Consider the following 27,590-nt stretch of genomic DNA (forward strand, 5'->3'; position numbering starts at 1 on the left):
ATAAGAAAGAATGCTGATATGTCTCTCCTGGTATGAAAGCAGGTGCTTCACAGAGGTAGGTCCTTATATATGTCAAATGACCAACAGAAAATGCAATCCTGTATCACAAACTGCAATATACACTGCAACAGGGCAGCAGTGTAAAATGTCCAGAAACAGCCTTTCTCCCTTCATCTCACCCATGGCTGCAAAAAATGGTATCCTTATTTATTAATCTGTAGTAGCAGCATTACTGATGCTGTGAGAGATGAGCCAGTTCGACACACTTTTATTTGAGTTTCAAGTTCATTCCAGATGCCAGGATTTGAGCCTGTCTTGGAGAAGACCCAAAACACTTACAGATCTGTAGATGAAATGAATTACCACCCTGGCTCTTTTGTTTACACTGTATGTGACTGGCATTCAGTCCTCATCTGCTAGCCAACATGTATTCTGCTAACAAAGTCTTTGTTTTATTACTCCTGGTAGAACTCCAGCTAGGAGAGAGAGGTCTCCCTTGCCATCCTCATTGCTGGCTTTCCAGTCAGCACTCCTCATTCTCCTTCAAAACTGCAGTTTTTTGTCCATATGGTAGAAGTTATGAGGTGTTGTTGGGCAGGGTACACTTTGTGCCAGAAGGTGGTTTTGATCAGTTTTTTTCAGTTTTCTGTCTCTAGCCCATGTCTTGAATATATTAGTTTTGGAATTGTCACAAGAGTAAGGTCTGTTTACTTCTCTTTTTACAATATTTTTCCTTTCTGTTCCTGGTTTCTCTTGGAAGTGCTCATGTACAAACTGCTTTTTCTACATGGCAGAGAGTATGTTTTCCCTCTGTTTTGCTACACATAGGAGTCATTTAAGTGTTGAAATCAACAAAGTCTGATTTTCCCTCCTGTGATGTGCTCACCACTCTTTTTATTTGAAGTCTGGGAAAGAGGGCAAGCAGCACTTACATTTTAGCAGAAGAGTATTTTCTTTGCAAGTTATGATCATGGAAAATCATGGTGATATGGTATATTTTTTATTTGGTGGTTTTTTAAATACAGGAAAACGCAGACTTGTTAGAAGGTCTATGGTAAGAAGCAAGTATCAAAATAAGGTTCTTCTGTGTAACAATAGTTATGAATTATTAATTTTGTTTGTGATAGTCTTTATGAAAATGTAAATATAAGTGACAAAGAACTGCATGAAAAGACATGCAAAGAACTATTTCACTGATGAATACGACTCATTTGACTATCACATGACATGTGTCTCTCACTGGTGGATGATTCATGGTGGTACATGTGAGTAGAAAGATGACTTTGGTTAAACATCTGCATTTCTGGTTGTCAGGAATAACAAAGTTCTTTACAAAACATGCCTAAAACAAATGAAGTTCCCAGTCTGACTTTTGATCTCATCACAATCTAATTCAAACAGGATTTTAATCCAGACTATTTACATTGGATTTTTTCTGGAGACTGTGGGTTTTTTAAAAAAAAAAGACTTAAAACAAGCAATCAAGAGTTGATACACAGCTCATTTATCCTTTGAAACAAAGCCACCATCCTTTCTGCTGGCTTTTCTTTGCCTTTTTCTTTTAAGCAAAGAAATTTAAATAATTAAAATTCATAAAAATTTCCCTCTCTAGTGGGCACCCAAGGAATTGGAAGCCCTCATTCGTTCTAGAAAAAAATGTAAGCCCTCACTCTTTAATAGCACTGAGATCATTAAAGGATGTTTAAAGCACACTCAATAGCTGTACCATAACCAGAAATTATTAACAAGTCTCAAATATACAGACACAGCGTATCTCCTTCTTGGAAAGAAATAATTTAGTAAGGAAAAAAAATATAAGCTGCTTGGAACTTTAAGCTTTCAAATAGCCCTAAAGGGTACTCCCACACACTTTAGTATATTTAATGAAGAAAAAAGGATGGTTACATATTTATAAGTACTTACTATGTATGGCCAAAGAAGCAGCCACAGTGGTGCACATCACAGACCTCTATGCCAACAAATGGAAAAACAATGGCAGCATATTTTAAAACACATCCTGCCACTGAAATAAAAGTTGAAATCCTCCTGACTTCTGTGGAAAGATGAAATTTGGCTTTCTTACCAACTACTCTCTAACTACACAAACACAACAATGGCCAGGATGAGACACACGTTTCTAATCAAGGTTGACTGAGGAGTAATGAGAATATACTTGCATCAAATTAGCTGTATGCATGTAGAGCTCATACTGAATAAGGATGAGGAGGTCTGAGAAAAGAAGCACCAACAAGGGCTGAAACTGCAGATATCCCAGTACTTTGAACTTAAGGCTTGTTCCCAGATGATGCTCTGTGGAAGAGTTCCCACTTGCAGCCACTGGAAATGCAATTGCATCTTATAGCCCTGATTTTAGTGAACAAGAAGTCACAGAGGTACGTAATGTACAAGGGTAGTCTTTAGACCTAAACCATTTCATTTTATGGCTCTCTACACAGCCTCAAACCAACAGTACTCAGGGTAGAAGAGTAACTCTCAAATTAGCACTAAGAAAATGAAAGCAGACAATCGGGATTGATCCTGTCCATACCTAATGTATTTTCTAAGCAAGTCAGCACCACTTTCAGGACATCCCTATAGAAGAAGTGGAAGATTCATCATCAGCCCCACCAAGGGTAATTTGACTTTCACTTATTGCTGAAGGAGACCTCTTGTTGAGTCCCATGCTTTCAACACTAGATCTCCTCCTGAAAATATAGTGAGACATGACAAGAAATACCAGGCACCACTGAGAATTTATTTCAGCTGTTTTCTAGAAACAGGAAAGGTGTGGATTTGAGGACTGAAGAGGACTACCCTCTTCAGGGGAGATAAAATGTGTTTTTCTAGTATTCAACTGCCTTCTACCAAGCCTGGAAGATGTGAAATCAGATCAAACAGTAATGTTTCTGGAGCTGACCTACTCAGGGTGAAACTCAGCTACAGAACTAGATGTTTTTGGCCTGGAGAAACACAGCTGTTTTATTTTCCATCCCTCAATGAAAGGGATTGCATCCAGCATGGGAACAAAGCAACCTGAAGCTATGGGTAAGAAGCAGCAGAGTGACCTATTATCTTCTGATCTCGCTGTCAGCCAAGGACTTAAGCAGAGGAATGGCTCCAAATGGAAAGTCAGTGAAGGCTTGGTTACTTTGCCATTAGGAGGAGAGAGGCAGAGGGTAATGCAGTATATGGGAATCCTTGCCTGTGGGAAGTCTGAACACCCATGGATGTTTTGGCCTGTGCTACCACTGGCTCACAGATGAGGCTGACTTTCCTGGTGATTTCCACTACCCACCTCCCTTCACACTGCAATCCTTATGAAGGATTCTTCAGAAATCCTTCAAAAACAATCATTTGGAATTTACTTCTCATTATTCATTACCCACATATTTTCTTGGAAGAAAGCATAACACAGTTAATTCTACTAACAAATAAATGGAATTATACATGTAATGATACATGAAGAAATAGAAAAACATGTTTGTGATAAATTTATAAAAAGTAAGAAAAAACACTCAAAACTTTTTTCTTTTAAATTATTTCAGAATCAACTGTTTTGGGGCTAGGAAGGTCAGCTAGAGGAACTGGAAAGGAGAATCAGCACAACGAAGGAAATATAATTCCACAGAATTCTAAATATGTCTTTGTGCCATACAGTGTAGCAGTTCTTTTGTTCATATTTCAGAAATGTTTACAGTATTGCCAATAAAAAACCCTATTCAGACCAAAATAATGTTGAATGCACCAATATTCTAGTACAGGGACAAGAATAGACTAGGCCTCCTCTGAATCATTATCACTGATTTACATTTTGTTTTTTATTTATTTCCTGGAGGTTTGAGGGGTTAAAAGAAAATCTCCACTTTTTCTCTTTGATTAAGAATGCCTTGAAGAGTCATTTTTATCATCAGCTCTTTTCACTTTTAATTATTGACACATTTACTCATAACCAGAAGCAGTCTAATTCAATGACAGCATACTGAAGAGTGCAACTATTTTGCTTCAAAAGAGGTTTATAGAATACTTCGTTTGCTTCTGACCAATTAGAATTTACTGTTTTTCCTCTGTTTCTCTTTGTGCTTCTGACATGAACTCAAAAGTTTAAACAGAACCTGATAGTACTTATTTCCCCTCTTGACTGCTTAAAGCCATGCAATACAATTTCTGTTCACTTTAATGAAAAACTGTGACTCAGCTTCCATTTGCATGGGAATTTTCTACGTACACAAAAACTTCTTTGTGCTCAGCAATGATAGAAAATCAGATGAAGGGAAGGAAATGAAAATTCAAAATTTTTGAAAAATGAAGACTTGAAAATGCACAGATAAACCTGAGTGTCTTTCCCAGAACTCTAAAATCATTGGTTCTTGCAGTCAAACTCCCATTGTTCATTTCCTATTGAAAAGAACATTTTCAATATATCATCTGAAGAAGGTGTTAAAAACTCATCAATAACTCCAGTTATGGCTTGCATAGTATTGAATTGTTACCCAAGCAAACAAATGTAGCTCAGATACTTAGTAAGATTTGAGGTATTTCAAGGAAACTAAACTAGAGTTAAATTGCCAAAACATTATTTCGCCCAAGATGATATGTTCCTTAACTTTTGCTTAAAGCCGACAGTATTACTCTCCTCTTTGCTGCACTACTCTTTGTTGTGTTCAAATGTGTAACACATTTGAACACTCACTACACATTACAACAGAAACAATCCACGTAATATTGCCTCAAACGTTTGTCAAACTCTCCAGTGGTACAAACACCAAATTTGCAGATTTGAAGAACTACAGATTATTTTTACCCACAACTGGTCCCACATTTTATTTAAACTTAAAATTCAAATTGCTTAGCATTTTATGAATACAATCAAAAACTACAGGTGGGAAACACTGAAATTCACAGGTTTTTTTAGTTACTACTTATATCTCTGAGTTTCTTTGTCTTCCCTTGTCTCTCCGTAATTTTTTATTGTGATACATACAAAACATGTTCTCTTTCAAATGTTAAAATCAGAAGCATATTTTTTTAATACAGAAATGAAATAACACACTGTATGACAGCTATGCTCTAAAAATTACCTACTGGAATTTTTGCATTGTTTTAAGTTTTCTGCTTCTCTGTACATTGCTGATGTTGAAACATTTTGGAGAAGGTGTGATACTGACCAGTACCAGTACTAAACAGATGGCAGAGATTCCTGCACTTTGTTAAAGAATTTATCCTGGTCATTTCATTCCTATCATTACTTTCATGACTGGGTTTTATGCTTCCATTCTCTATAATGTGATTAAGAAAAGCTCCCTCTCATCCCAGCCCTACCTCAAACAGCCTCACAGATATCCTGACATGAAAATTACACATTACTAAGAGAACAGATTATTTTTCAAGCTAGAATGAACCAAACAGACCCATCTTTAGTGGCTTACATTGAATTTGTATGACTCTCTTTATGAAAGACATATTAGACACGTGGAATCATAATTTTCTCTCAGGTATGTACCGCAAGGCTCAAACTTCCAGACTGGTTTTGTTCTTGGGGGATGTAACAAAGCTCCTGCAACGACTGACTATTACTTCTGTGGCAACCAACTTTTTAACTCCTCTGAATAAAAGACAAACACTTTCTACAGTGGAAAACATACCTAACTAGGCTACTTGTCCTTCCTAAAGGGTAGGGAAAGGTTGATACTTTCCTCTAGCTCATGGGATCTTCTCCAGCTGCTCCTGTCCCAGGTCCCTAGCACACTGGCTCTGAAGATGCAGCGCCAGCACAGCTGAAGAACCCACATCCCCTTGGCCAACCAGAAGCATCAATGGCCAGAGTAAAACTGCTGACAAGACCCTCAGCAGTTTATCCTCCCTATTCTCCTACTTATACAGGAGAGCTGGGAGGGTGCCACTTCCAGAGAATGTTACAGGAACCATTATTTTAAATCTTTAAGCGGAGTACTTATTATGACTAATATAATCACACTGATAACTGACTTCTAATGAGGTTGGGCTCTTTATTGTGTACAGATGGCAAAGGCTTGTATTTGTATTATGGATTATTTCACCATTTGTGAAATGTTAGTTACTAATATTATTTTTGGGCCTTCTTTGTCTTATTGTTTAACTTTAGCTCTTCCTCAGTTGCTCTGTGGAAAATGTACTTATGCTTAAAAGCATAGATGCTTTGGCTGCACTGTCTTACAGAAAACCTGACATTTGACTCTGTAATGTACTAGAGGAAATAAAAGGGAGAAAAGGAAACAGCAGCTCCCATGGCACTCCTGTATCCTCTTAACATTTTCTTGTAACTATGCTGTTTTATAGATGAAACTGTCACTGCAAAAATGACAAATATAACACATAAAAGAACAAAAATGGGCAATAAATCACAAGTGACACCCCAGCCCATTGAAATGCATTCAGCCAGTGCTGCAGAAAGTAGGAACGTTTCCTTGTTTTGCATTCTGCCCAGCTGAGCAAGAAGACCAGAATCCTTGAACGATTTGTACAACAATTGCTGGGGCCATCACATAAAAATGGGCTTAGAATTTCACTTTGGAGTGTCAGATCCATTCTCATTCTGCTCTCCTTATCACTTGACCTTGCAACAGTACTGCAGTATGGCTTTGACATTACAGCACACAGGTGCTTATTCTCCCCTGGATAACTATCCACAATTCCAACTAATGCAAATGTTGTCCGGAAGTATCAAGACAAGAATAAACTTCTAAAACAGTGTATTGAACCTGCAGACAGATGTGTCTGCACGTAGGTTTGTTATTACAGACTGAAGCAGGAAATTGTCTCAACTAGGAAATAGTGGGTTCTACATTGCCCAAAATAGCACTTCACATTTTAGCATTCAGAATATACCTAAATCAATGTTACATGGTTCAGGATGGAGAAAAAGTGAATGTGAATGTCTGTCCAGCGTATGTTGTTATACCTCAAATGCATTGTAAAGCAAAACAAAGTAAATAGCAAAAACACTCCTTTCCAAATTTATGCTGTTGGTTTATCTTTTAATAAACAAACTGTATTTTCAGTAATGCAGTACAAATCTGGAGTAAATCCCTTGACATGAAAAAATTCCATGAATTTGCGATTTAATCAAAGATTTCAGTTAATTTTTTTCACTTTTACAGTGGAATGGCTGAGAACAGAATGTGACCCAGAACACAGAAATAAATCTTGCTATGTACTGAATTCACATCTGAAGAAAGGGGTATATTTTATTATGGTGGTAACTTCATAAGGGAGAAGAAACCAACTGGGATTATTTTATGACTGCTTTTAACTAGTTTATAAAATATGGTGATCGTCTAGACCTTCACGTGTGCAGGAAAAAAATAATTTAAGTTTTAAGCTTTTGCCCCTTTCTTTTTAATAAAAAAACCCCCACCAAAACTTCCCAATTGTTAAGTATCTGTTACTTTACAAAACTTCTGACAGATCTTGCTGCATTTGATTTGCACCAAGAATTTCATGTATGAGGAATGTACAATACAGAATTCTCTCTTGCAGCTGGATGTGTAATTAACAATGGGTCATAAAAAGGGTGTTCTATGGAAATCAGTCTTAATAATATCCAGCGAAGTAGTGGCTGCTCCACTAAATCACAAATGGAAATAATTTAATTTAAATACAAGTATCTCAGACATATTTCAACAATTAAGAAAATGCCTGACAGAATGAACACCCTAATTATGATTCCAAGCATGCTATTTTATCAGAATGCAGAGAGAACAGAATATATGAGGGCCAAGTGAATACCAAATATGGCCAATTTAAACCTATTAGATGAAGTGTCTCTTACAAAATACTGAAACAAACTGCAAATGATTTCAGTCTTTCTCAAAAAAGATGTATTTGTTATTCAACTTTGAAGTTAAGATCATACAGTCACATTTGTGTGTGGTAAGTTTTTTGATAACATCCTACATGATTCCAACTGTATGTTAAACTGTGTTTGTTATGCAAACATGCACCCTTTTTCCTCACAGACAGATGTAAGTCAGTTAGATATTCTCCTTGTCTGTTGGAGGACAGGGTCAATTGAGTAAATTTCAAGTTAGCTACTTTTTGTAAGGTAACATTGAAAACTAAACACTATCCACTAAATTTAAATTCTTAGCTACTAAGTTATTGGATCACTGGTAATAATACATTGACTAATAAATTAATTTCCCTGTTTTGGCTTCTAAGACTCAAAATCACACAGTTGCTTTTACACTAGGTTATCTTATGCTATAACTCAAGGACAACTACACTGTGGGTATTTCAAGTGCAACTGCAATAAAAAGTTCTCTTTGCTACAGGCTGCAAAGGCAACCTGGAGTGGCTCTCAAGATATTTAGGGCAACTAACTCGTAATCCTATAAACGGAAGACCTGTTATTTTTATATGAAAAAGGAAGGAGAAAGGAAGGACAAAGAGAAATTAATAATGCATTGTTTATAAACTGCACCAGTAAGAGGCAAGATGAGCTGATGACGAGGATGGAGGAAATGAGTGCAAGTAGAATTGGCTTGAAAGCAGAGCTGTATTATCATGATATTCGTGAAGAGGAAGACCTTTCAAATTTGGTAACGATATTCAGGAATACAGCCAAGATTTTAAATTTTTATTATGCAAAAAGCATCAACTTCCAATGTAAAGAAACAGAAAATGCCATCCTTGACCTTCCCACTGCCGCTTATGTATCTCCTCAAATGCTAAAAGATGAAAGTAATTTCTTGATCTCAAATGTAATTACTTTGGTTCTGAGCAAAGAAGTGAGGAAAAAGCACTGAACAGAAAATGCTAAGTGACATTTAACAGTTACAGCTGTAGGGCTTGTGGTAACTACAGTTAGAAACAGCTCTATACCTTCATATAAACAAATCCTTTTATATGTAAATCCTTTCTACGGTCTTGAAATTTATAGGAGAAAAATGTGGGGACAATATGTATCACTCCCAGGTCCTGCATGTGTGGTCCAGTTTCTGTAAACCTCCTTTAAGAAAATCTTTTTGCTTCTCATTACTGCAGGTCTCATTATTGCTATACTGCCCTGAAGCTGAAAATCCTGCCCTAAGGACCCCTAGGCAGGATGTCTCCCTAGAAAAAACAGAAATTCTTGTTGCTGTCATGGGACAACCATGTGGGCTGGGTGAGGCTTCTTTGCTTGTTATTGTAGTTGTGGCAAATGAGGAGGAAGATGTTTCTTTCCTTTTGAGCAGAGTCTTTCAAACATGAGATGGGATTGGGAAGATGATGAGGACATTTCAAAGGCTTTCCAATACATTTCACAGATAGCTATAAATGCTGTTGGTGAGTATAATCTGATACTTTCTTTTTCACTACAAAATTAGATTCTGGTAGAACATCTTTATTTTCTTTTCAAGAAAAAGGAAACGAAATTCACAGATATGACAGACAACCACAGACTGTCAATGCCACTAGTGACAAAGCAATGAAATAAATACTTTGCCAGCTATCCTATGCTAGCTATATCTCTTTTCTCTCACTGTTAAGAACTGTAGCCATCTCCTTCCCATGAAACGGGCATGTCTCCAGTGTTACCTATAGCTACCCAGTTTTGCATTGAAAGAAACAATAAAAACAAAACATGAGAAGAGAAACATTTCAATCTCCACATGGAAAAATATAGAAGCTTATTTGAATCCTGTGATGAAGATATAAAAACTTGTTGTAATTCAAGGATATGAAAGAGATCCTGTATCTTCAATGCTTTATTTGAATTGTCAAACAAAAAAATAACTGAGGTGTAAAAATGTATGCAGACACAGCTTCTGCCAAGCAGCAGTAACAAGAACAAGCTACTTAATGGCATCATCTAAGTATGTTATTCTGATTAGTTCATACAATATTACAAAATGAAAGTATACATGCAGCAATTTTGTCTTGATTGACAAGGTAACTTGGGCACTGTGGATCACTCAGCTTTGCTATTATTACACATACTGCAGAATTAAAAGCTATAGCAGACATGTCACTAATCCTCTTATCTTAAGCTGAATCATTGAAATGCCTCTCATTGACTGTAGCAGTACCCAGATACCAGACATCTGAACTCCTCTTAGACACCCTGGTAGCAACATGGGAACAATGTGCTTTCCCAAGGAACTATGTCAGCATTCTTCAAAAAAGCAATGATCTTATCATACACTGAAAGCTGACAGACTAGGTTTACTTCCCCCATTACATATTTTATCACTTCAGGTTCTAGAGTACTTAATGCTCTTTAGCTCTGTTCGAAAATAACAATGTTTGCAAATCCCTGAAAGGTTTTAGGCATGGGTTTATTTTCTGACAAAATCAATCACATCTCCAGGTTCATAGAGGTTTTCTAGCATATTCTGAGCCATCCTTCAAGCCACATATGGCCTAATAATGGTTCCGCTTGAATACTGAGTTTACTTTGACTATTAGATTTTAAATCCTTAAGTCTTGCTCATTCTCTTATGTCACATGCTAGGTTGTTTTATTTTAATCCTAGAAGTCATGTATGACATAATAAAAAGGAATCTATTTCTTTATTTTCTTTCATATTGAAATTTTGCCAGAAAACATGATCTTCCTACCACTACACAGAAAAAAATCTGAACCTACTAATACTAGATCTTTCTCCTAACTTGCACATACAACTCCTGAGCCTAAATTATTTAGAAATTCTATTGCCTTGATCCAATAACAGAGAAAAAAATAAACAGGTACACAGATATATATCTATATTCAAACTTTCATTTAATTTATGGATGGAGCAAGATGAGATCTTTTTACAACATCAGGCTTGAAGGAACATTCCACAGTTCACAATCACAATGAGCACATGCAGCGGAGTTGTACATACAGGGACGTGTGTGTAAGTTTTTGTGCCAAGCACACCACTGAATTTAATGGAGCTGAGGAAGAAATTATGAACAGAAAGGAACTTTTAACACAGGAAAACTGTTTATGAGCAGAAAAAGAAGAACCTGTCGGGGAAAAGGAGCCAAAGAAAAAGAGACAGAATGGGCGTGATGACTTGTCTGTACTTGAACATCTGACCTGTTAGCTGGTCGTCGCCTGCAGCAGGGGCGATGCGAATGTATGGTGTTGTAAGCTGAGTCACGATTATCGCAGCTAAGGCAAAGGAAGAGTTCCAGGTCAGCATGCATGAGGGAAAAAAAAGCCAGACTGAAGCTACGCCAGCAAGAAGAATCTTGGTCAGTCGTTTATTGTCTGAACTTCACAAATAAAAACCAAAAAACTCCCACAAGTTCCTTTTTATCTTCAGTTGTTAGTGTGGTTATTCTGAAAATTAATAAGCTGTCGCGTGGGACTTTCATTCAGGAAAAGGACTCAAAGCACATTATTTACCGCATTTGAGGAAACTGGAGGCTCTTCAGCTCTGCTAGTCACAGCACTAAGCTTTCTAAGTGAACACAAGCTGATTATTCAGATTACTCAAATATGAACTTCTCCAAGTAATTTGAGCTAGTTTCATTTTTATTTTCCTATTTCATAATACTACATTTCTCCTACAATTTTTTAAAGATAACTTTTATGTAAAGCGTTTTTGAGCTAGTTAAGATTAATTTTTCTTGTAACCACTTGGGTCACTGTTCTAAAAATGTGCACACTACACATATACTTAATGCTCAGCACACAGAGAGTGACCACTGAGAGGTGGCACACTTTTAATTAGGTACGTGTGTAACTGTCCGAGGTCTGAGTTTCAAGTTCACAAGAAAAAGCTGAAAACCCTGAACTGACCTGCCCTGAAATATCCAGACTTTTCTGACAGTTATAACAACCACTGTCTGCTACAGACAACTATTACCATGGCTCACATTAATAAAATCTGTTATTTCTTTGTTTTCTGGCAGTTCTATCATTGCCTCTAAATGGTTAAGCACGCTGTGATACATATATATTAAGGAATATAAAAAAAATTAAAAGGTCAGATCCAACATGATGCAGCTGGAGAATGATGCAAAGAAAAAATATTGGAAAATTAAGGACAAAATTATATGAAAGATCACTCATTTACATAGAACAGCCTGGGTGCTATTAGAAATGTGGCAGCGAGAGAGGAAAATAGATCATCTACCATCTGCAGACAATTAAACTCAAAACTGCTGCTGCATAATATTTTGAAATATCCCTCTGCAACACTGAAATGCAGTGTTGATAGTAGCTTCTAGAGTACTGTTGCTATTGGATTTAAAATATTATAATATCCTTTTCTCTCTCATAATTAATGAAAGCCTTCCAATATTGCAAAATTAGAACAATGATGCCTCCCTCTTGAGAACTGCATTCCTAGGAGATAATCAAGATGTTTCTATCCAGACAGTGTTGTAAGTCATATCAGGAAATATAGTCTTAATATAAATCACAAACCACCACAAAGTTGATAGTAATAAACTTGGAGGAGTTTTGGAATGTTTTCAACTTAGTCTGTTGAGATTTTCTAGTCATTTAGCTTGAAGAAAGAGTAGGAATATGAAAGCTGTATTTCAAGCAATATATGACAACCTTTATTACCACTGGTACAAAAAGCTATTCCTGATTTTTGTTTGTTTGTTTGTTTAATTATCTTGTCAAAAATAATGGGAGTGGAAACCCTGCAGTCTCCCCATTTGTATATACACCAAACAGTCACAGAGGTCCCAGAAGCCTTTCTGAAGAAAACTGAGATCAGGAGACTCCACATCAAACTGATGTGCTGTATGATCCTTCTGCTAACAAAGTCAAAGTGGCAAAGGCTTCCTTTGACTTCATCAGAAGCAGGAGGTTCTCCTTCAGCTCTACAAAATCAAACATTCTCATCCTACTTTTTTACTTGTAATCACTGCAATCAGGATTTTTATATGATCTCTAAAAGAACACATTTAGCAGAGGTTTTGTTTGAAAAAATGTAATGGTCATAAAACAAGATCATATTTTAAAAGGGTACAAATTGCGGTTGTTTAAAATATACTTGATGGAATGAGAAAGTACTATCAAGCTACTGACCTGAGACATGCATTTGACCCAGAATTAGAATTAGGCTGCACTTTTCTGGAGGTAGGCTGTACCCTTCTAACAGGAAACCTATCAATATGATAATAAACTATCTGGTGCACTTGGTCTCTGATACAACATGCAACAAGGTTTAGTGTCTGCCAGTTGAGCACATGCTTGACAGTACAGACATTATTCCCGCTGACATCAATGGGAGGGAAACGTGTTTTCAAGGTCCAGAACAGCTCTGCTGGATCTGGGACACAAACATCATGTTTATATTACAGTTATGTATTTTTATTTTAACAAAAAATTAAAAAGTGTATGGTGGGCCATGGAATGAACACTGCATGACAGTGATAAAATCAACTCTCAGTGATCTTAAGGGCACCAACAACTTCACTATCTGGAGGTGAGATAGTTAAAGGGAATATAACTAGCAAGTGACATAGCTCTGCTCGTGACATGCTCTGAATCCCCATATCAGTCCTCAGGGTGGACTCCCAACAGGCTAACCGTAATGAGGTGGCTTGGCCAATCTCAGCTAGCTCAGTGGAGCAGCATCTTGAAAGTTGCCTTGAGTGACCTTGATCCTAGGAAGGGCACAGGCCTTTATCTAGTAAAATACTTACATGTCTACTTCAAGACAGAATTGTTGTGAAGTCGTCAATGAGACTACTCTGTGTGCAAATTTAGGTACATCATTAACTTGATTAGGGCCTAGGTGGTCAGAGCATGGTGCTAAGAACACCAAGGTTGTGGGTTCAACCCCCATATGGGCCATTCACTTAAGAGCTGGATTCGATGATCCCTTGCAATTCAGAATATTCTGTGATTTTGTGAAAGCATATGGTTTCTCAAACAGTAGAATCTACAATGGCCTACACAAGGCTGTGGGTATTTTTAGGATCAGACCTTAATTCAAAAGAAGATTGGACCAGTTTTATACATGAATGGTCTGAAGCACTTCCTCTAGCTTTAAAAAACACCAAACTTGGACTTCTCAAGATAAGAGAAGCCCAGATTATGAATATTCCGGGAATGCTACTAGTATGTGAAAACTAGATGTAGTTCTGGAGAGTGTTCCCAATCTTATTTGTCAGAAGCACTATGGCACATAAATAGATGGACATAACAAGCACATAGAGCTTAAGTAGCTTACTGTCTAGTAGCTACACTGCAGTCTCAAAGCTCAGTGGAAAACTGTGCAAGTCTAAGAAATCTGACAGAGTGGTCAGAGCAGGCGTTGCTTACTGGGGTACAAACAACATGAATGTACTGAGCTACTGTACTGAGCTGTTTGTGGGCGTTGAACAGGAGAGGAGAATGAGAGAGGATGATTTTAAGTCTTGTCCCAATGCAGGTATAGTGATTCCTGACCTACAGACATAGAGCATTTTTTCTGTTTTTTTTTCTAACCCAAATGTGGAAGGTCCAGAGAGGGCACAGAATTCTGCTTTTCCCTTAAGTATCTCTGTTAGAACCAAAGGGAAAACATCTGTGCAGACAGCTACTTTTAATACCATATTAAAATATCCCATGGTGTTAATTTAATTTTTTTTTTAATTAATACAGATTAAAATATAATACAAGCATTCAGTTTAAAATCATGGAAATCAGTACTTTACAGTAGCCCCCCAAGAAAAGTTTTATTTCAGGGGCTATAAATACCTTCAAGGATACCTCTGTTTAAAAAAAAAAAGTCCTAACAACAACTTCTAACATTATTTTATTATGAAAAAATATGAAACATGCTTTCAAACCAGGAATGTAGGAAGATTTGTTTAAAATAAAAGCTGCATTTCTCACATCTCCATTGCAAAATGGGTTAGCTCAAAGTAGCTTGTTGCTATGGGAGCTATTCCAATCCACAAAGTTACCCTCGCTCCTCAAATGAGAGAGTAAAAATTTTCAGTCAGTCAAGTAATTTAAATAGTTGAACATCCTTTAGTGATCAGGAATACAAATCTTCAAAAAATTTAAAATCCATTCCTCTAATAATCTATTATGATTTCTGGTGTAATGCAGTTCATTCCTGATATCTCTGAAGCTATTTGAAAACAATACAAGATTTCACCTGCATCTGGAATTAATCTCTCATCTGTGTTATATTTGGATTGAGTTCATATATTTGAAAGATTTCTATGGTTTAGTAAGCAGTCAGTTAGTAAATGAAAATTTAAACTACTTCCTTTGGTTTGGAAAAGAAAAGAAGCCAAGAATGAGTTCAAAGAGACACAAAAATGTATTTGTCACAGTAGGGAGTATCCAAACTTTCAACGGGGACAACTTTATGCTAACATTTCTGTTACTTTTAAGTAATGACCTTTTCATCCACCCCATTTAGACTTAGAGGTGGTGATGGAATTGCGAAGTCTACATGTGAAGGAAATCATGGTGGGATCAATTCCATTAGGGGTAGTCACTGAGACAATCATGATCTCCTGCAAGGTGCAGAAGGACATGGATAAAGCAGTTTTTGTTTCATGCTCCTGCCAGGTGCCCTAACTATCAGGTGGTATTACCTGTTCCTACTCACAGCACCACATTCCTTCCAGTTCCTCTACTACAGTCTCCAAGTAAACTGTACTATTCCATCACTTCTTTTTAGTTAGTCACTTCTTTTTAGGCTTTTAAGTTGCCACCAACTAAAGGTACTAAAAAAGTGAGACTACAAAGATAATCACAGATAGATCTAGCCCCCAAAGATAAACAGATCAGCAGCATGTTTATCTTTCCCTGTTTGGAGACAAAACCTATAGCCAGTACTGTCTCAAGAGTACATATCCATCTCACAAATGGTAGTGTCATGTGCTGACAGTTGAGTAAATATAGCTGATCTGTCTCATTAAAATGAAGAACGTGATTTCTCCACTTCTTTTTTATACAGCAATTAAGTTAAGGTAATTGCTTACAAGTAAGGGGCAATTTTTCACTACGAATGTATATAGCTAGTATGTACTCTGCAATTGGCAATTTTACAACTCTACTATATATATATATATGTATGTATGTATGTATGAATGTAAGCACAAAATATTTATTGTGAGATCATATAAAAACCCACAGAATATATTTTAAGAGCCCTGTGTTGAAGCAGATAACCAAAAGTAATTAATACATTTATGACTAAAAACAAACAAACAAACAAATTTCCTAGATCTCAGCTAAGGATGCAAATGATTCTATGAAAATTCTGTAATATGTTTAGTGATCTGTTTTAGCAATATAAACACTTCTGGAAGTTTCCAAACACCATGTGAGGGGAAGGTCAACAAGCTGAAGTACAGAATACATGACATAATAAAAACATACCTTTTGTAGCTACCCTGACGCAGTCAATTTTAGTTTCCTGTGTCAAATAAAGAGGAAAAAGGTCACATCATGTGTTTCTAAACAGAGAAAGTCATCCATGATTCTATTCTTAAAAGTACTGATAAAATGGCAGAGCAGAACATGCCCCATTCCATATTTAACTGCTTATTAGCTAACTCAAAAATGCATTCATAATATGGACCAACGCTACTTGGGTATGGTACATAAACATTTCACTTGATTCCTCTAAAAGTAGGAAATGTGAAAGATATTCACAGAGCACAGGCAAGGAAGGGTTCACCTTTTAACTCTGGCAACATAATGACCTTGGGAGATTTTTTTTTTTTCTTACAGAAAGTATAGTTTGAAGCATCATGTTAAGACAATTTTAGAAAGAAAAAATAATCAATGGTGTTTCACATTTCTGCACTGTCGGTGCACTGTGAATGAGGGACCATTATGGTTTCTGGCAGAAAACATTTCCAGCCTGTCAGCACAGACAGCCAAAGCTTATCAAGAATTGAAGGGCTCTGGGTAGGTCTGTCCAGGAAATGAAAAACAATTCCAGGAAGAACTAGTCTGATGAAACATGATCTGTGAGGATCTTTTTAAACACTTTTCATTTCAGTTCCATCTATTTCCTTTTCTTTTTAATTTGTTTGCAGAAAGGGACAAAAAAAAAAAAAAAAAAGAAAAAGAAACAGAAAAAAAAAAGGGATTTCTAATTCAATCAGGGCAACCGAATAAGAAAAAGGGAGATCAAGATGTTACAAACTAAGGCAACAGGACTGGACATGCCAAGAGAGATGTGCTAAAATCTGCAATCATGTTTGGCTTAAACGTAATGAAAGAAATCACAATATTTTCTTGTTCTAAAAAAGAAAAAAACAAGAAGGAAGGAAAAAAGCCCATCAAACACAGCCACTGGACTTTTAGCTATTAAGACAGAATGGCAACATACTTCTTTGCCTGCTCACTACTGACAAAACGTGTTTTTTTCCTTCCTCTTTCCTGTAACCTTTAATCACTAAGCAATATTGTGTTAGGAAAACTGCTATTTTTTAAACAGTGTGTTAAATTTCACGGTTACTTCATTTTCTCATTAGCAAATAAATTGGGCATCCTGCTAGTTGATGCCAATCATTTATTTACACACAAACACTGTACAAAACCATGCCTGTTGCAAGACCTACCCCATTGGCTCTGCTAGCAGCTTGAAAATAGATGCTGTAGCTCTTATGAGGAAGAAGAGGAGTATTCCAAAAACCACTGTAGGTTTTGTTATCACCAATAGTAAAAGGCTGAGCAGCTAGTAAACCATTGGCTGGAATCTCTGCAGCAAAGTAGTACTGGGAATTCAAGAGTGAGGCATTCTGGAAATGAATGGGCACTGGGTAGCACTTCAGGATTTCAGTTGTCTTTTTGGTCCTCCGTGGGCGCTCTTCCTCAACAACGATTTGATAGACACTAAGAGGGTGAAAGACAATGAAAGAAACAGTGGTTATTTTAAAACTTGGGCAATATTTACTGGAACAAAAGAACTGTTAAAAGCAAAGAACACAGGAAGAAAATGACATTTTAATATTCAGGTGTATAAATTTGTGGAATAGATTCATGCTTTCATATTCATTTTTTTCTGGAAAAACAAAATTAACCATTTGCACCACAGCTTTTCACAAAAGCAAATGCAAAAGGACATTTTCTTGTTCAAACTCTTGTACAGAAAAGGTGTACTTAATCAGTGCTAAAAGGTAGAATTAAGTATTTTTTTGTTCACTAAAGCAAGTATAAAGCTATAGAGTCCTTTCTCTAACCTGTTTATCTTACCAAAATGAAATTAAATTAGTACTAAGATAAAAATGAAGACAAATTACAGAGACAGGGACCAGTGTTTGCTTAACTGTTGACTTCAGAAGTATTTATAAAAGCACAAAGTAAAATTTCAGTGGCATATTGACTATTGCTGAGCAAGTATAAGACACTTTTTGATGGAAGTTATTATCACTCAGCAAAGCACTTTTACACATCTTATAGGTAACTGTATTTTTCAGTTTCTGCATTCTGCAAGGCAAGTCAGTTTACACTTGCAGTCTCTGGTGTACTGCGACCTACAGAGAACAGTCCATCCCTCTCCACTGTAAAGGTGCTATGGACATTCAGACAGGAACAAAGAAATTGCAATTTCTGCTGTATATGCAAACAGTGTAATCATTATACCCTTGCAGTTGCTCTAAAAGACTGAGTCAGTGCTTTTAAATTCGTGATGTGGGAAGTCCGTGTCTCTAAAGAGGACTGGCTTACAAATTTATTGCTTCACTGGGGACCAGTGGTTCTTAATCAGTATTTGTCTCCTGGAATCTTGAATCCCAGCAAAGAAGTCAATCTGGATAATTGATGTCAAAGTGGCAACGTGTCCACATTTTTGTGTATCATCTACATCCATTAACAATTTATAATCTTTCCAGTTGACAGTTCATAAAAACCAGCAATCTCTGCATAGGAGCTTTCTTAAAGAAGAAATATCCCCAGAGTCTCCTGACATGTTACTCTTCCGTCATCTGTAGGTAGAGAATTATGTGTACAGAAGATTCTGTCCAAAGTACAGGGACACATGGGCTGAACTTCTGCAGGACCACCTCGGTCTGGACCCAACAGGGTTTATTGGCTCAGTCATATGCCTACATAGCTACATGGCTACTTCCCTTCTGAAGGCAAAACTGGTTTAGAAATAAAGGGATGAACTGTCCAGTGACAGGAGGGATGGTGCTTTAAGCAACCTGGTCTAGGGGAAGGTGTCCCTTGACCACATCAGGGGGTTGGACTAGACGATCTTTAAAGGTCTCTTCCAGCCCAAACCCCACCATAATTTTATGACACCAGCATTTAAGGTCTTCTGATTCTTCAAAGTCTAGTATCACCAAGGGTCAGAAAAAGCCAATTTTATTGATCATCTTAGTGTTTTTTTTACCAGACTTACTGATTTTGTGCCACAGACCCTGATGATTTGTAAGATCTAGCATCTTCAGTAGGAGATGCTGAACTTCTCTGCTCACAAAAAATGCCCAGAAAGTTAACTCTGAGAATGGAATCAATACCTCTTCTTCTGTCTTAAGACTTTCAACATTGTGGAGCTTTAGTTTAATGTGAACACACTCAAACCTATTCGCTTTCATGAAGATGTCTGCACACCTACAAGTCTCAGAGAACTGAGCAAAAAGAAGGTGTCTACTTTTGGGTCAAACTAATTGCTTCTCAGACTCCACTGATAACAGTAACGAAATACAAAGCTCACATGTAGACAACTAGAAGTGGATACCCAATTTTAGATGTTTTAGTTTAATGCTGAACTTGATACAGAAGTCTAACCATGAATAAATTTAGTACGGCCAGGGACACAGAAATGTCTTGAGGGTTCACTTGAAGGTCTCTGCCTGTACATTTTGCAGCTCTGTGCAACAAAGTCTTCATAACAAACAGAAAGATTTTCATTAGTTGATTAATTCCATGCTGAGTAGTAAACGAAGGTCAATCCACAGCAATCATTCTTTGATCCTGTGGGAATTGATTTGTAAAAAAACTAGCCATGGAATATCTACATTAAAATCTTGGGTTTTTTCTTACAAATCAAATTTTGACATGATTTTCACAATTAATTTTCTAGAACAAAATAAGAGTTCCTTAGAACTGGGATTCCAAGCTACTTTGAAAACAGCATGTTGCCTCCTCTAACTATTAATTTGCAGTGAATTTACAATAAATACCATTTGTAAACTTAAATGGAGTATAGGAAACAAATGCAGAAGGTGATGTAAACATTGATCCTTGCAAGGTAGTGAAGCTGGATATGCTTGCCTAATACTGCAGCAAATGTAAGAATCCCACAGTTTCACTAAAGAATGATGGATAGTAAACTAAGTTACTTCTTGTAACAGGCTGAATATATATTGAATATATTGAATATAAGAGGGACTTCAGACCAGATAAGGTAATATGACCTGTTTCAGTACTGGCTGAAATGAGGATTCTCTTAATTTCGTCACTCAGTGATTAAAGCTACAGACAGTAGCTGTTTTATAAACAAATCTGTCATTAAAATGCTCGTTTCCCTGTGGTAAGGGATGTAGTATTCTACATGCACTACTCCTTGTATACCTCTCAGATGCCTGCTGTCTACTCATTTTCAGATACTTTAACTAAAGAAGTAAGTCGACTGGAGCAATTTCAAACTCAAAATGTCTTTTAATCCTTACTCCACAAGACAAATTAGATTTGCAAGCATCTAGACCTCAAATCTATTTGCTCTTTAATAATTTAAGCACTGAAAGGTCAAACAACTCTTTTCTGTTCCCCTTCATCAAAGTCCAAATGCTAATGAAAAATAACTAAATCCTATCTGCTGGCCAATTTCCACACACTGCTGTTTCTCTGATGTAAATTAACACATTATGAGTACCTGGGTCAATGGAAACCTGACAGAATTTTACCTGAATTTACTTTTGACATTTTTTCAAATGAGATCATGCTAATGAATTTTACAAAATTACCCCAATTACAATCATAATCCAAAAGCTTTCTCTAGTTCTTACAATTAATATTGCTTTCTTTAATATCCAACAGCTGGACTGCCTAGAGCTTGAACCTCTGAAAAAGGGTTCAAGCTCAGTGAATTGAGCTAACACTGTACCATGACTATATTATTCCTCTTAGGTATCCATCAGATTTCCTGTTTGAAGTTGAATTACTCCTTTTCCACACCTCTACATTTCAGAGAATAAAGTCTTCCTATCTGTAATCCAGAAAATAAGTTCTACACTACAGTGAAATGTGCCAAAAGCATATCAGTTATCAGCAGCATTTAGACTGATTTTTCTGAAGGAAAGAAATGTGATTTAAGTGCAATTCACATTACACAGTTCTCCTACAGAATTTCAGTGCCTTGGAAATTAAATACAAGATTTGTTTGAATCTGAAGTTTGCTGTTGCATTGAGAAAGGAACACATGGCAGTTATGCTTAACTTAAGATTTAAATGTTTCAAATTTGGTGATTAAAAAAGGTATATGGAAAAATTTAAAAAGAAAATTATATTATTTTTACACCACTTTTTATTCTAACAATTCCAAACAAGTTCTAAATTTATATGATTATGCAAAGACACAGATCTGAACACAACAGTTTAATTTTTGTTAGAATTTGGACATAGCAGGTCTCTCAGATATTTATTGAATTTGGATTGCTTAAATTGGAATGGTGTATCAATGTCTGATAAATATGCAAATCTTTTTCAGAGTTGAAAAAGAGACATGAAAGCCGAAGGAAAACATATTAGCACAGTAATAAAAGATGCTCAGAATCCTTAGACAAATGACAATTTCAAAAAAGACTTCAGTATATATCTAGTCTTAACTACATGAAATGATGGGTTTTGGTAACCTCCTGAATAGGGACATTATTCCACATTACTGGAATGCTGTAAATCAAATTTATTTAATCAAAGTCTCATTCAAAGTCACAAAATAACTTTCCAAGAAGAACCTATTGGATGCAAACATGGACTTCAGAATTCTTCATACAGGAGTCCTTAACATGTACAATCTAGGCATTTATTGAAACTTATTAATCTATAATTACACGTAATTCCAAATTACAAACAAAGGGAAAACAAGCTTGATTACTTCATTATCGAACTGTCAGCTCTGTTTTCTTTCTCTAAAACAGTCTTGATGCTTTACATAACTGAAGCATTAAAGAATTTTTCAGAATTCATTTTACGGAAGGGAGATGGCCTAAGAACTGTATCTAGACAAAGACTATCTGAATTTATTTACTAGTCTTAATACAACTGCTGTGTGTGATCCCAGGCAAGTCAATCAACTGTTATGGGCCTCAGAAATCCAGTTGTAAAATGAGAACAAGAAACTTTCTTATTCCATCTGGCCTGCTTCAACTGTTTAAAACCTCTTCAAATTCTTCTTATTATCCTTCTTTTTTTTTTCTTTTTTCCCCTAGGAAATGTACAAAGCCTGCAAAACTCTTAAGGTCCACTAAAAGTGCCCTGACTATCTGTGTTAACTGTTGGGCTACCTTTGCAGACTGTTACGGTGACATTCTTGAGTCTAATTTGAAGTTTTCTGCTCACTGTTTTAAGTTCATGCTCTATTAGAAATATACAAAACTGGTACATTTTTATAGATCTATTTCTGTATTTTGACTTGCATGCTTGCTTTGTTTTAATGCTTACAGAGTCAAACAATAGAATAACCCTTAATCTACATACTGACCATTACTTCAGTTACTCATTCCCACAGCCCTATTTATCTGCATGCTAGAATCACTTTACTATGTTCTTCTACTAAAATTCCACTTCCAACAGAGGGCAAAATTAAGAAACCCAAACCCTACCCAGTTATCTCAGTTCTAAGTTCATGAAGAACCTGACTGCTCAAACCATAAGAGTCTCCACAGTTTACAGGTCCCCACAGTTTCAGCAAAACATCTGTAGACCTTGAAAATTCTTCTACTGTACTGCCATTAAGATTTTTAAAATATAACAGTTGTTTTGTTTATGTTATGCCTCTAGAACTTCATATATATTTGTTTATCATGTGTTATGCAAGTTTATTGCCTAACATTGCTTCTTCAAAAGACTACAGCCTTTGGACAGTTTTTTCTATATAATATGCAACATAACTTCACCTCTGTGATCAGATGTCTCTGACATGATCACGTAATATTTATATGGATTAATGTTGGAGATACATATCTATTTCTCCATGTCCTTATATTGCACTAGATTCTTGCAATTCATCCTTTAACTCCAAATTTGACAGTTCTAGAAACGATATGTAATTATACATATGTAATGTATCTTGAAATGGAAGAGGGAAATTACCTTTTAAAGGACAGGAATTAATAATTTATGGCTAGCAGGCAAATAGAAATAGGCTACAAGAAATTGCCACTAACTCTCCTACTGTGCATGAGCATTTATATTTATTATAGGTGGGTTAAACAGAGGTGATGAACAACTCCTAATTTATCAGGTGTCTCACCATCACAGCTACACAGGTTTTGCCAGTGGGTCAGAAGTTCTAGCAACACCTAATATACAGTGAATAAAATCTATTCTGTGTGCAGTCATTTCCAGAACAGATTCAGCGCCAGAGAACCAGATGAATAGCAGTCCTGTCCTGCTGGCCACTGTCCCTGTGACCACTTTGCATATTTTATCAAAGGGGAAGCACACATGGTTCAACTGTGGACTAGAGGTCAGAGCAGAGAGTTTTTGATTATCAGCAGGACAAATGAGTATACCTACTAATAATGGAGAAGACTGTTTAAGGTAGCTGCCTCTATTTCAGGGATGTTTTATTCGGGAGATCAGAGTTTATGGGCTTTATACAAATAAGCATTTAATACAACATTGCCCACTTCCAAAAAAAAAAGGTGAAGAAGCTAAAAAAACAATCCCTTGTAGGAATGTAATGTTCAGATATGAAAATACAGAACTTAGAGTGAAGAAAAACAAGCAGACTAAACAAAACCTCTAAACTGATGTTGGTGTACCAATGGCAACAACAATGCCAACAAGTATTTTTAAAACCATACACTAATATGTAATTTATACATGGGGGAAAAAGTGATTTATGCAATGCTGCAAGAAATATTCGCACAACACATAATCATCAAAATTCTTGCCATGGTTCCCATTTAATCACTTGATGTGCCAGTGCTAGAGGTGTATTGACTGTTTCTTTGGGTGAGCAGAGGGAATCTTAAATCCTTACAGCTTTTTGGAGTAAAGTGAGTCTTAAATCCTTGCAACTTTTTGTTTGCATCTTTACTTGAAGCTAGAAAGTTCCATGTAAACAAAAGCTTCACAGTTTTTGGCAGGTTTCTAACTCTGTGGAACACTTGTAACCTCACAAACGTAGGAAAGGTGCTAAGCAAATAAATACTTTGTGGTGGCAGCTTGTTCAAACTTGAATGGAATAATTCTACTTTCACACCTGGCTTTATTTACTACCTTTGCAGGTCAAGAGATAAGTCTGGTTAGATTTTTCCAAGGCAAGGCCTGTCTTCATTCTCAGGAAATACTATTACTGGCACCTGAAATTTTCAGCCCATGGGGAAAAATCAAATTCAAGAAATCTTTTTGCATCAGACCTGTCATAAACACAAGAGAGACTAATATTATACAACACCTCCATTGTCATGCAAGGAGCCCTATTTCTCAGATCAATCACAGCAGAAATACCTAAACGGCTGTAAAGGAGGAGATAAGACAGCTTAGGTTCAGTCCCCAGAGATAGTGCCAAATGTAAACTCTCAGGTGTCGTAATAAGCTTTATCTTCACAGACCCAAGTCCACTGGGGAACAGTATCTGGTTTTTAATGTAAAACTCCTAAGCTGCTTTGTGACTGCCCAACTCTTTTGTATGGATGGTCTCAAAGACTTAAAAGTCAGCATTTACAAAGGAGATTTTCTGGGAAAAATACATCCAAGCAAATCTCTCCTTAGCATTCCTATGGTTTTATACAGGAAATCCTGACAATTCTTCCAATGGAAAGCATTATGTCACTGGAAGTTAAAGATATTTTGCTTGTTCTTTCCTCCAAGGACAGTCACCAGGGGAGGATATGACAAGGGGTTCAATTCCCTTTAGAAGGAAAACATTTGCTACATAATATCTTAATTGCAGAAGAGACAGGCTCTGAAAATGCTAATTTAACGGCCACCATAAGTACATAATACATTCAAATTATTTTTTCCAGAAGCAGAAGAAATAATACATTTCTCTTTTGAAAATCTGGACTCCCTAGGATTCAAGGGACACATCAGAGCTTTAGCTCAAAAAATTGCATGAAGAAAATCTGCAAGGAAAAGGAGACAATGATGCATGCTCCTTCCACTTTCCAGTAGCCAGATGGGTGCCACCTAGTCCTGATGACAATGGGTGTTCAACTTTCTGTCTTATTTCCTAGTAGAGAGATTCATTGTTTTAGAGAATCTAAGCACACTTGTCAGGGGCAGAGTGTCCAGCAGATCTTCAGCCTTGTAATTGCAGGCAACCATAACACCATACATAAAACCTTTCTGGAATGTTTCTGCCTTCAGATTCAGTTATCACAAATGACAACCCAAAATGCAGTTTCGTTTTGTTAGCAGAGGAGAGAGAGAGAGAGAGAGTGAAAAATCTTACAAGGATTTCAGTTTGTAATACTTTGCTATTTAGCAGGACAATAAAGATTGCGGCAGTAGATAATCTGTAGTTGGTTTTACAACATACAGTCTGCTGATGGACTGCAGTTTTAACTTTGTCCCATTCATCCTTTGCAAAAAATCAATAAATTCAATACTTATGCCAACCTACATCTATTCAAAAGAAGTATTAATTTACTATTGAAACAGCATGTTAAAATTTATAAGAATAATTTTCCCAACACGTATGTAAGTGGTAGTTAGACATAACGAACAATTATTGTGGCACAAGAGACCGCTCTGTTGTTAACTGAGATTTGTGAACTGATAAGGGGATCAAAACTGTCCTCTCAACGCACCCAACCTCCCTAATCCGTGATAAATATTGATTAAATTATATTTTTTTTCCCATGGTTATACCACCCCATGGTTAATTACTTGTAATTATTTAAATACTGGTGCCCAACTAGGACTTAGGAATGTTATTACTGCACTGGCCTACAAGAGTGACTGTCATAATTGCCACAAACAGGGTAACAAAGATGACAGGCTGTAACTGTTTTCACAACTGTTATGGACATGAACATATTCACAACTGTTATGTATATTGCTACACCTGAAATTCCTTAATTGTCTAATAGAGTTTCCCCACCCCTATTCTCCCAGGGGCTGAGTACTGCTCTGCACTGATGTGATCCATCTGATGTATTAGCAATTCTGCATACTTAGAAATAACCATGTAATTCCACCTTTCCTTTTCTTCAACAAGGTAATCATATACATCAGTTTTTTATTTTGTAGGGGAAGTTTTTAATTATTAGGGGTTAATAATCTGCCCCATACAGCATCAATGAGATCAATCTGCAAAATACAGGCTGCAAGTGACAAACTAAGAGGGGCACCAGAGACCTGGCAATGTGTTTTGGTGGTGGTGGTTTTTCTTTTCCCTTTTGGGTGTTTTTAGGTTTTTTTTGTTTGGTTGGGCGGTTGTTTTTTTGTGTGTTGTTTTATTTTGGTTCAATTTAGTTTGGTTTTTTTCCCACAGAAAAAAAAGGAATGCTACACACAAGAAATTGTGCATATGAAAAGAGAAAAAAAAAAAAAAAGACGAAACGAAACTAGGAGAAGATTGAAATATTCAAGAATACTAAAGTTTACACAAGGTAGGAATGTAGAGAATAAAAGAAGAAAATAACAGATAATGTATTGAAAACAACTTGACGTGTATCATCCTATCTGATAAATAAGAAGTGAAAATAAAAAGTAGCAGTAGGAAAGATGAAATAGAAATGAAGTCTATCTAATACAGGTACACTTTAAACAAAGCATTTTTAACAACTTGCACGCAGCTACTTTTTTATAAATTACATGCAGTATGTTTGGAAAAGGTGCTTGATTTCATAGCTATATGAAATCAAATACCTTTTACAAACAAATTGTGCATAATTTATAAAATTATTTTATTTTGTAAGAGTTGAGACATCATATTATGTACTTTTATAAAACTGGGGGGGGGGGGGATTGTTATCCAAGAATGACTGCCTACAGGATGTCTTTACACTCACTATGATCTACTGAATATTTTTTTTTAGATTTCTCTACCAACTGATACTTGGCTTCTTCCTTAAATAACTCTGGTAGATGCAAGCTTATAATCTTTTTGATAGGTATGTCACCATTAACTTTTTGGCAACAATAAAACATCTCTGCTGACAGCTCTTTCATGTTAAACATCCCATTTACATTGACCAGGTACTATTTAAAAAGGCCATTTGAAATAGAAGATGCTTCGAAGCCTTATAAATAGACTAAGACACTACAAGTTTTACTGCAAGAAATCCAGACTGCTGTAATCCCATCTCTACTCCACATGTCACCCGTGATACCCAGCTCCCACCCTCAGTATGTTCAGCTCCTTTTAGTATCTCCCAAACACTGGCTGGAAAGGAGGTGACACATGCTACGGCTGCTTCTGGGCTAGGTACTGGCCTGCTGGTATGTGAATTGTAGATCTCTGCTGATGGACCACATGAAATGAACTAATTCATACTCCAACCCTTCAGATGCTAATCTGGGTCTTTCACAGAGAT

The 27,590-nt window shown here is 36.4% G+C and overlaps 1 protein-coding gene across 7 annotated transcripts in view; it reads right to left on the reverse strand.

Moving 5' to 3' along the window:
- Positions 1-27,590, reverse strand: part of PTPRM (protein tyrosine phosphatase receptor type M) — a 449,216-nt gene that overhangs the window by 159,358 nt on the left and 262,268 nt on the right. For 6 of the 7 annotated variants that reach the window (XM_058830647.1, XM_058830643.1, XM_058830642.1 and 3 more), the window contains exons 12-13: positions 17,493-17,766; positions 16,300-16,336 (exon numbers count right to left, since the gene is read on the reverse strand). In XM_058830647.1, the coding sequence (XP_058686630.1) occupies positions 16,300-16,336; positions 17,493-17,766 (311 nt within the window). Of the gene's footprint in view, positions 1-11,043; positions 11,119-16,299; positions 16,337-17,492; positions 17,767-27,590 lie in introns of all 7 variants that reach the window. The other variant, XM_058830649.1, reaches the window with a different exon arrangement.

This window comes from Poecile atricapillus, chromosome 2 (assembly GCF_030490865.1).
Source record: "Poecile atricapillus isolate bPoeAtr1 chromosome 2, bPoeAtr1.hap1, whole genome shotgun sequence".
NCBI classification, from domain to species: Eukaryota; Metazoa; Chordata; class Aves; order Passeriformes; family Paridae; genus Poecile; species Poecile atricapillus.